Genomic DNA, 10,649 nt, shown 5'->3' on the forward strand with positions numbered 1-10,649 from the left:
CACCTGTAGACAGGTGTCCTCATGTCCACCTGTAGACAGGTGTCCTCATGTCCACCTGTAGACAGGTGTCCTCATGTCCACCTGTAGACAGGTGTCCTCATGTCCACCTGTAGACAGGTGTCCTCATGTCCACCTGTAGACAGGTGTCCTCATGTCCACCTGTAGACAGGTGTCCTCATGTCCACCTGTAGACAGGTGTCCTCATGTCCACCTGTAGACAGGTGTCCTCATGTCCACCTGTAGACAGGTGTCCTCATGTCCACCTGTAGACAGGTGTCCTCATGTCCACCTGTAGACAGGTGTTCTGGTCTGTGGCTTCTCGTTTCTTAAGTCGAAATGTCGAGAAAAAAGTTGAAATATCGAGAAAAAAATCAAAATTTTGAGAAAAAAGTTGAGAAAAGTCAAAATTTTGAGAACGTCAAATTTTGAGAAAAAAGTCAAAATTTGAAGAAAAAAGACGAAATGTTGAGAAAAAAGTCGAAATGTCGAGAAAACAGTTGAAATGCCGAGAAAACATTTTTAAATGTTGTGAAAAAAGTCGAAATTTTAAGAAAAAAGACGAAATGTTGAGAAAAAAGACGAAATGTTGAGAAAAAATTCGAAATTTTAAGAAAAAAGATCAAATGTTGAGAAAAAAGACGAAATGTCGAGAAAAAAGTTGAAATGTCGAGAAAAAAATCAAAATTTTGAGAAAAAAGTTGAGAAAAAAGTCGAAATTTTGAGAAAAAAGTCAAAATTTGAAGAAAAAAGACCAAATGTTGAGAAAAAAAGTCGAAATGTCGAGAAGACAGTTGAAATGTCGAGAAAAAAAATCTACATTTTGAGAAAAAAGTTGAGAAAAAAGTCGAAATTTTGAGAAAAAAGTTGAAATTTTAAGAAAAAAGTCGAAATTTTAAGAAAAAAGACGAAATGTCGAGAAAAAAATCAAAATGTCGAGAAAACAGTTGAAATGTCGATAAAAAAAAAACTAAACTTTGAGAGAAAAAAGTTGAGAAAAGTCAAAATTTTGAGAAAAAAAATCGAAATTTTAAGAAAAAAGACCAAATGTTGAGAAAAAAGTCGAAATGTCGAGAAAAAAAATCTAAACTTTGAGAAAAAAGTTGAGAAAAAAGTCAAAATTTTTAGAAAGTCAAAATTTGAAGAAAAAAGACGAAATGTTGAGAAAAAAGTCGAAATGTCGAGAAAACAGTTGAAATGTTCAAAATTTTGAGAAAAGTTGTGAAAAAAGTCAAAATTTTGAGAAAAAATTCGAAATTTTAAGGAAAAAGACCAAATGTTGAGAAAAAAATCAAAATTTTGAGAAGAAATTTGAGAAAAGTCGAAATTTTGAGAAAGTCAAATTTTGAGAAAAAAGTCAAAATTTGAAGAAAAAAGACGAAATGTTGAGAAAAAAGATGAAATGTTGAGAAAAAAAATCTACATTTTGAGAAAAAAGTCGAAATTTTAAGAAAAAAGACCAAATGTTGAGAAAAAAGATGAAATGTTGAGAAAAAAGTCGAAATGTCTAGAAAAAAATCAAAATTTTGAGAAAAAAGTTGAGAAAAGTCGAAATTTTGAGAAAGTCAAATTTTGAGAAAAAAGTCAAAATTTGAAGAAAAAAGACGAAATGTTGAGAAAAAATACGAAATGTCGAGAAAAAAGTTGAAATGTCGAGAAAAAATTTGAAATGTCGAGAAAAAAATCAAAATTTTGAGAAAAAAGTTGAGAAAAGTCGAAATTTTGAGAAAAAATTCGAAATTTGAAGAAAAAAGACGAAATGTTGAGAAAAAAGTCGAAATGTCGAGAAAACAGTTGAAATGTCAAGAAAAAAAATCTAAATTTTGAGAAAAAAGTCAAATTTTGAGAAAGAATTCGAAATTTTAAGAAAAAAGACCGAATTTTGAGAAAACAGTTGAAATGTCGAGAAAAAAAATCTAAATTTTGAGAAAAAATTTGAAATTTTAAGAAAAAAGACGAAATGTCGAGAAAAAAATCTAAATTTTGAGAAAAAAGTTGAGAAAATTCGAAATTTGAAGAAAAAAGACCAAATGTTGAGAACAGTTTGTGGGCGACGGTGTCCGTCCCCCCGTACAGTTTACAGTTTGATTGGACTTAAACATCTCTGGGACATTTATAACAGTTAATAAATGTCAGTTAATAAGAGTCATTAAATAAAAACAACCTGATGAAACTGGACAAAAGCCACAGATCTCCTGAGTGGACACATGTCCACCTGTAGACAGGTGTCCTCATGTCCACCTGTAGACAGGTGTCCTCATGTCCACCTGTAGACAGGTGTCCTCATGTCCACCTGTAGACAGGTGTCCTCATGTCCACCTGTAGACAGGTGTCCTCATGTCCACCTGTAGACAGGTGTCCTCATGTCCACCTGTAGACAGGTGTCCTCATGTCCACCTGTAGACAGGTGTCCTCATGTCCACCTGTAGACAGGTGTTCTGGTCTGTGGCTTCTCGTTTCTTAAGTCGAAATGTCGAGAAAAAAGTTGAAATATCGAGAAAAAAATCAAAATTTTGAGAAAAAAGTTGAGAAAAGTCAAAATTTTGAGAACGTCAAATTTTGAGAAAAAAGTCAAAATTTGAAGAAAAAAGTCGAAATGTCGAGAAAACAGTTGAAATGTCAAGAAAAAAAATCTAAATTTTGAGAAAAAAGTCAAATTTTGAGAAAGAATTCGAAATTTTAAGAAAAAAGACCGAATTTTGAGAAAACAGTTGAAATGTCGAGAAAAAAAATCTAAATTTTGAGAAAAAATTTGAAATTTTAAGAAAAAAGACGAAATGTCGAGAAAAAAATCTAAATTTTGAGAAAAAAGTTGAGAAAATTCGAAATTTGAAGAAAAAAGACCAAATGTTGAGAACAGTTTGTGGGCGACGGTGTCCGTCCCCCCGTACAGTTTACAGTTTGATTGGACTTAAACATCTCTGGGACATTTATAACAGTTAATAAATGTCAGTTAATAAGAGTCATTAAATAAAAACAACCTGATGAAACTGGACAAAAGCCACGGATCTTCTGAGTGTCCTCATGTCCACCTGTAGACAGGTGTCCTCATGTCCACCTGTAGACAGGTGTCCTCATGTCCACCTGTAGACAGGTGTCCTCATGTCCACCTGTAGACAGGTGTCCTCATGTCCACCTGTAGACAGGTGTCCTCATGTCCACCTGTAGACAGGTGTCCTCATGTCCACCTGTAGACAGGTGTCCTCATGTCCACCTGTAGACAGGTGTCCTCATGTCCACCTGTAGACAGGTGTCCTGGTCTGTGGGCTTCTCGTTTCTTAAGTCGAAATTTTGAGAAAGTCAAATTTTGAGAAAAAAGTTGAAATTTGAAGAAAAAAGTCGAAATGTCGAGAAAGAAAATCTAAATTTTGAGAAAAAAGTTGAGAAAAAAGTCGAAATTTTAAGAAAAGAGACCAAATGTTGAGAAAAAAGAAGAAATGTCGAGAAAAAAGTCGAAATGTCGAGAAAGAAAATCTAAATTTTGAGAAAAAAGTTGAGAAAAAAATCAAAATTTTGAGAAAAAAGACGAAATGTCGAGAAAAAAAATCTAAATTTTGAGAAAAAAGTTGAGAAAAAAGTAGAAATTTTGAGAAAAAAGACGAAATGTCGAGAAAAAAGACGAAATGTCGAGAAAAAAGTTGAAATGTCGAGAAAAAGTTGAAATGTCGAGAAAAAAAATCTAAATTTTGAGAAAAAAAGTTGAGAAAAAATTCAAAATTTGAGAAAAAAGTCAAAATTTTAAGAAAAAGACGAAATGTTGAGAAAAAAGTCGAAATGTCGAGAAAGCAGTTGAAATGCTGAGAAAAAAAATATAAATTTTGAGAAAAAAGTTGTGAAAAAAGTCGAAATTTTGAGAAAAAATTCGAAATTTTAAGAAAAAAGTCGAAATGTCGAGAAAAAAGTTGAAATGTCGAGAAAAAAAATCTAAATTTTGAGAAAAAAGTTGAGAAAAAAGTCGAAATTTTAAGAAAAAAGACGAAATGTCGAGAAAAAAGTTGAAATGTCGAGAAAAAATTTGAAATGTCGAGAAAAAAATCAAAATTTTGAGAAAAAAGTTGAGAAAAGTCGAAATTTTGAGTCAAATTTTGAGAAAAAAGTCAATTTGAAGAAAAAAGACGAAATGTTGAGAAAAAAGTCGAAATGTCGAGAAAAAAAATCTAAATTTTGAGAAAAAAGTTGAGAAAAAAGTCGAAATTTTAAGAAAAAAGACGAAATGTCGAGAAAAAAGTTGAAATGTCGAGAAAAAATTTGAAATGTCGAGAAAAAAATCAAAATTTTGAGAAAAAAATAGAAATTTTAAGAAAAAAGACCAAATGTTGAGAAAAAAGACGAAATGTCGAGAAAAAAGTTGAAATGTCGAGAAAAAAGTTGAAATGTCGAGAAAAAAAATCTAAATTTTGAGAAAAAAGTTGAGAAAAGAGTCGAAATTTTGAGAAAGTCAAATTTTGAGAAAAAAGTCAATTTGAAGAAAAAAGACGAAATGTTGAGAAAAAAGTCAAAATGTCGAGAAAAAATTTGAAATGTCGAGAAAAAAATCAAAATTTTGAGAAAAAAGTTGAGAAAAGTCGAAATTTTGAGTCAAATTTTGAGAAAAAAGTCAAAATTTTGAGAAAAAAATAGAAATTTTAAGAAAAAAGACGAAATGTCGAGAAAAAAGTTGAGAAAAGAGTCGAAATTTTGAGAAAGTCAAATTTTGAGAAAAAAGTCAATTTGAAGAAAAAAGACGAAATGTTGAGAAAAAAGTCAAAATGTCGAGAAAAAATTTGAAATGTCGAGAAAAAAATCAAAATTTTGAGAAAAAAGTTGAGAAAAGTCGAAATTTTGAGTCAAATTTTGAGAAAAAAGTCAAAATTTTGAGAAAAAAATAGAAATTTTAAGAAAAAAGACCAAATGTCGAGAAAAAAGTTGAAATGTCGAGAAAAAAAATCTAAATTTTGAGAAAAAAGTTGAGAAAAGAGTCGAAATTTTGAGAAAGTCAAATTTTGAGAAAAAAGTCAAAATTTGAAGAAAAAAGACGAAATGTTGAGGAAAAAGTCAAAATGTCGAGAAAAAAAATCGAAATTTTGAGAAAAAATTCGAAATGTTGAGAAAAAAGTCAAAATGTCGAGAAAACAATCAAGATTTTGAGAAAAAAGTTGAGAAAATTTGAAATTTGAAGAAAAAAGACCAAATTTTGAGAAAAAAGTCGAAATGTCGAGAAAAAAGTCGAAATGTCGAGAAAAAAGTCGAAATGTCGAGAAAAAAATCTAAACTTTGAGAAAAAATTCGAAATTTTAAGAAAAAAGTTGAGAAAAAAGTCGAAATTTTGAGAACAAAATCGAAATTTTAATAAAAAAGACCAAATGTTTAGAAAAAAGTTGAAATGTCGAGAAAAAATTCGAAATTTTAAGAAAAAAGACCAAATGTTGAGAAAAAAGTTGTGAAAAAAGTCGAAATTTTGAGAAAAAATTCGAAATTTTAAGAAAAAAGTCGAAATGTCGAGAAAAAAGTTGAAATGTCGAGAAAAAAAATCTAAATTTTGAGAAAAAAGTTGAGAAAAAAGTCGAAATTTTAAGAAAAAAGACGAAATGTCGAGAAAAAAGTTGAAATGTCGAGAAAAAATTTGAAATGTCGAGAAAAAAATCAAAATTTTGAGAAAAAAGTTGAGAAAAGTCGAAATTTTGAGTCAAATTTTGAGAAAAAAGTCAATTTGAAGAAAAAAGACGAAATGTTGAGAAAAAAGTCGAAATGTCGAGAAAAAAAATCTAAATTTTGAGAAAAAAGTTGAGAAAAAAGTCGAAATTTTAAGAAAAAAGACGAAATGTCGAGAAAAAAGTTGAAATGTCGAGAAAAAATTTGAAATGTCGAGAAAAAAATCAAAATTTTGAGAAAAAAGTTGAGAAAAGTCGAAATTTTGAGTCAAATTTTGAGAAAAAAGTCAAAATTTTGAGAAAAAAATAGAAATTTTAAGAAAAAAGACCAAATGTTGAGAAAAAAGACGAAATGTCGAGAAAAAAGTTGAAATGTCGAGAAAAAAGTTGAAATGTCGAGAAAAAAAATCTAAATTTTGAGAAAAAAGTTGAGAAAAGAGTCGAAATTTTGAGAAAGTCAAATTTTGAGAAAAAAGTCAATTTGAAGAAAAAAGACGAAATGTTGAGAAAAAAGTCAAAATGTCGAGAAAAAATTTGAAATGTCGAGAAAAAAATCAAAATTTTGAGAAAAAAGTTGAGAAAAGTCGAAATTTTGAGTCAAATTTTGAGAAAAAAGTCAAAATTTTGAGAAAAAAATAGAAATTTTAAGAAAAAAGACGAAATGTCGAGAAAAAAGTTGAGAAAAGAGTCGAAATTTTGAGAAAGTCAAATTTTGAGAAAAAAGTCAATTTGAAGAAAAAAGACGAAATGTTGAGAAAAAAGTCAAAATGTCGAGAAAAAATTTGAAATGTCGAGAAAAAAATCAAAATTTTGAGAAAAAAGTTGAGAAAAGTCGAAATTTTGAGTCAAATTTTGAGAAAAAAGTCAAAATTTTGAGAAAAAAATAGAAATTTTAAGAAAAAAGACCAAATGTCGAGAAAAAAGTTGAAATGTCGAGAAAAAAGTTGAAATGTCGAGAAAAAAAATCTAAATTTTGAGAAAAAAGTTGAGAAAAGAGTCGAAATTTTGAGAAAGTCAAATTTTGAGAAAAAAGTCAAAATTTGAAGAAAAAAGACGAAATGTTGAGGAAAAAGTCAAAATGTCGAGAAAAAAAATCGAAATTTTGAGAAAAAATTCGAAATGTTGAGAAAAAAGTCAAAATGTCGAGAAAACAATCAAGATTTTGAGAAAAAAGTTGAGAAAATTTGAAATTTGAAGAAAAAAGACCAAATTTTGAGAAAAAAGTCGAAATGTCGAGAAAAAAGTCGAAATGTCGAGAAAAAAGTCGAAATGTCGAGAAAAAAATCTAAACTTTGAGAAAAAATTCGAAATTTTAAGAAAAAAGTTGAGAAAAAAGTCGAAATTTTGAGAACAAAATCGAAATTTTAATAAAAAAGACCAAATGTTTAGAAAAAAGTTGAAATGTCGAGAAAAAAGATCTAAATTTTGAGGAAAAAGTCAAAATGTTGAGAAAAAAGTTGAAATGTCGAGAAAAAAGATCTAAATTTTGAGAAAAAATTCGAAATTTTAAGAAAAAAGTTGAGAAAATTCGAAATTTGAAGAAAAAAGACCAAATGTTGAGAAAAAAGACGAAATTTCGAGAAAAAAATCTAAATTTTGAGAAAAAAGTTGAGAAAAGTCGAAATTTTGAGAAAGTCAAATGTTGAGAAAAAAGTCGAAATTTGAAGAAAAAAGACGAAATGTTGAGAAAACAGTTGAAATGTCGAGAAAAAAAATCTAAACTTTGAGAGAAAAAAGTTGAGAAAAGTCAAAATTTTGAGAAAAAAAATCGAAATTTTAAGAAAAAAGACCAAATGTTGAGAAAAAAGTCGAAATGTCGAGAAAACAGTTGAAATGTCGAGAAAAAAGTCGAAATGTCGAGAAAACAGTTGAAATGTCGAGAAAAAAAATCTAAACTTTGAGAAAAAAGTCGAAATTTTGAGAAAAAAGTCGAAATGTCGAGAAAACAGTTGAAATGCAGAGAAAAAAATTATAAATTTTGAGAAAAAAATTCGAAATTTTAAGAAAAAAGACCAAATGTTGAGAAAAAAGACGAAATGTCGAGAAAAAAGTTGAAATGTCGAGAAAAAAAATCTAAATTTTGAGAAAAAAGTTGAGAAAAGTCGAAATTTTGAGAAAAAATTCGAAATTTTAAGAAAAAAGACCGAATTTTGAGAAAACAGTTGAAATGTCGAGAAAACAGTTGAAATGTCGAGAAAAAAAATCTAAATTTTGAGAAAAAAGTTGAGAAAAAAGTTGAAATTTTGAGAAAAAAGTCAAAATTTGAAGAAAAAAGACGAAATTTTGAGAAAAAAGTTGAAATGTCGAGAAAAAAAATCTAAACTTTGAGAAAAAAGTCGAAATTTTTAGAAAAAAGTCGAAATTTGAAGAAAAAAGACGAAAAGTTGAGAAAAAAGTTGAAATGTCGAGGAAAAAAATCAAAATTTTGAGAAAAAAGTCGAAATTTGAAGAAAAAAGACGAAGTGTTGAGAAAAAAGATCAAATGTTGAGAAAAAAGACGAAATGTCGAGAAAAAAGTCGAAATGTCGAGAAAAAAAATCTAAACTTTGAGAAAAAAGTTGAGAAAAAAGTCGAAATTTTGAGAAAGTAAAATTTTGAGAAAAAAGTCAAAATTTGAAGAAAAAAGACGAAGTGTTGAGAAAAAAGATCAAATGTTGAGAAAAAAGACGAAATGTCGAAGAAAAAAAATCAAAATTTTGAGAAAAAAGTCGAAATTTGAAGAAAAAAGACGAAGTGTTGAGAAAAAAGATCAAATGTTGAGAAAAAAGACGAAATGTCGAGAAAACAGTTGAAATGCCGAGAAAAAAAATCTAAATGTTGTAAAAAAGGCGAAATTTTGAGAAAAAATTCGAAATTTTAAGAAAAAAGACCAAATGTCGAGAAAAAAGTTGAAATGCAGAGAAAAAAAATCTAAATTTTGAGAAAAAAGTCAAAATTTGAAGAAAAAAGACGAAATGTCGAGAAAACAGTTGAAATGCCGAGAAAAAAAATCTAAAAGTTGTGAAAAAAGTCAAAATTTTGAGAAAAAAATCGAAATTTTAAGAAAAAAGACCAAATGTTGAGAAAAAAGTCCAAATGTTGAGAAAAAAGTCGAAATGTCGAAAACAAAGTCGAAATGTCGAGAAAACAGTTGAAATGTCGAGAAAAAAAATTTAAATGTTGTGAAAAAAGTCGAAATTTTAAGAAAAAAGACCAAATGTTGAGAAAACAGTTGAAATGTCGAGAGAAAAAATCTAAATTTTGAGAAAAAAGTTGAGAAAAAAGTTGAAATGTCGAGAAAAAAGTTGAAATGTCGAGAAAAAATTTGAAATGTCGAGAAAAAAATCAAAATTTTGAGAAAAAAGTTGAGAAAAGTCGAAATTTTGAGAGTCAAATTTTGAGAAAAAAGTTGAGAAAAAAGTCCGAATGTTGAGAAAACAGTTGAAATTTTAAGAAAAAAGACGAAATGTTGAGAAAAAAGTCGAAATGTTGAGAAAAAAGTCGAAATGTCGAGAAAACAGTTGAAATGTCGAGAAAAAAATCTAAATTTTGAGAAAAGAAGTTGAGAAAAGTCAAAATTTTGAGAAAAAAATCAAAATTTGAAGAAAAAAGTCGAAATTTTGAGAAAAAATTCGAAATTTTAAGAAAAAAGATCAAATGTTGAGAAAAAAGTTAAAATGTCGAGAAAAAAAATCTAAATTTTGAGAAAAAATTCGAAATTTTAAGAAAAAAATCAAATGTCCACCTGTAGACAGGTGTCCTGGTCCTCATGTCCACCTGGTGTTCTGGTCTGTGGCTTCTCGTTTCTTAATGGAAAGGAACCAACAAATGCGTCCAAATGTAACCCGTCGTGGACTTGGAAAAACACTTTTCTAAAGTTGTTTTTCCGTGTCCCTGCAGGTCAAAGTCCTCCACAACCAGCTGTGGCTTCTCCAGAGCGCCGTTGCAGCCAACAGTTTGTCCTGCCACAGTTTCCTGGAGCGAAACCTGCAGGAGGCCGTGGAGAAACTGGACGGCGTGGGCGAGGACGCCCCCTCCTGGCTGGAGGAGAGTTGACAGGACAGTCCGGTGGACGTGGGTTCGGAGGAGCAACGGTTGGACGTGACGGCTAAACCGCCGCCTGAAAAGATGTTTATGGACATTTGTTTAGTACCGAGGAAGGCTGGGAGGAAGTAACTTATTTTGGATGTTGAACGGGTTTCCAGGTTCTGGTTTCATTCATGCAGGGCTGAAAACAACCAGGGAAATTAAAGTGTGTCTGAAAAGTCTTCACAATGACCTGATACAAATACACGCTTAGGTTTTCCAGCCTCCGCCTCAGTTTGTTGAGCGTAAATCCATCGAATCTTTTCTGGAGCACTGAGGCCACGTTTCCACGTAGCCAAAAACGGATATTTCCCCCTCTACGTTTATAAAAATCCCATAATTTCCAGGAACCTGCATAAATAGCTGTTAAGGTGCTATGAGCAGCCAAACCTACAGGGGGCAGTGTAACGAGAAGATAAAGTCATGCTAGCCAATCAGAATCCTGGAAAAAAACATCAACAAATGACATGAGTTACTCGAGTTTTTCTCGATATTTCGTTTTTTTTTTTCACAAAATTTCGACTTTTTTCACAAAATTTCGACTCTTTTCTCAAAATTTCGACTCTTCTCAAAATTTCGACTTGTTTCTCAAAATTCCAACTTTTTTCTCAAAATTTCGTCTTTTTTCAGAAAAATGTTCGACTTTTTTCACAAAATTTTGACTTTTTTCACAAAATTTTGACTTTTTTCACAAAATTTTGACTTTTTTCACAAAATTTTGACTTTTTTCACAAAATTTTGACTTTTTTCACAAAATTTTGACTTTTTTCACAAAATTTCGACTTTTTTCTCAAAATTTCGACTTTTTTCTCAACTTTTTTCTCAAAATTTCGACTTAAAAACGGATATTTCCCCCTCTACGTTTTGAAAAATCCCATAATTTCCAGGAACCAGCATAAATATCTGTTAAGGTGCTATGAGCATCCAAACCTACAGGGGGCAGTGTAACGAGAAGAT

General features: G+C 29.9%; 1 protein-coding gene across 1 annotated transcript in view; it reads left to right on the forward strand.

Moving 5' to 3' along the window:
- LOC133420403 (arfaptin-1-like) overlaps window positions 1–10,158 on the forward strand; it is a 49,282-nt gene extending 39,124 nt beyond the window's left edge. Inside the window, exon 8 of the mRNA XM_061710093.1 lies at window positions 9,507–10,158. Within this exon, the coding sequence (XP_061566077.1) occupies window positions 9,507–9,662 (156 nt within the window). The 3' untranslated portion in view covers window positions 9,663–10,158. The remainder of the gene's footprint in view (window positions 1–9,506) is intronic.
- The last annotated feature ends 491 nt before the right edge of the window (window positions 10,159–10,649 follow it).

The sequence above is a fragment of the Cololabis saira genome, chromosome 20, assembly GCF_033807715.1.
Source record: "Cololabis saira isolate AMF1-May2022 chromosome 20, fColSai1.1, whole genome shotgun sequence".
In the NCBI taxonomy this organism is placed as follows: domain Eukaryota; kingdom Metazoa; phylum Chordata; class Actinopteri; order Beloniformes; family Belonidae; genus Cololabis; species Cololabis saira.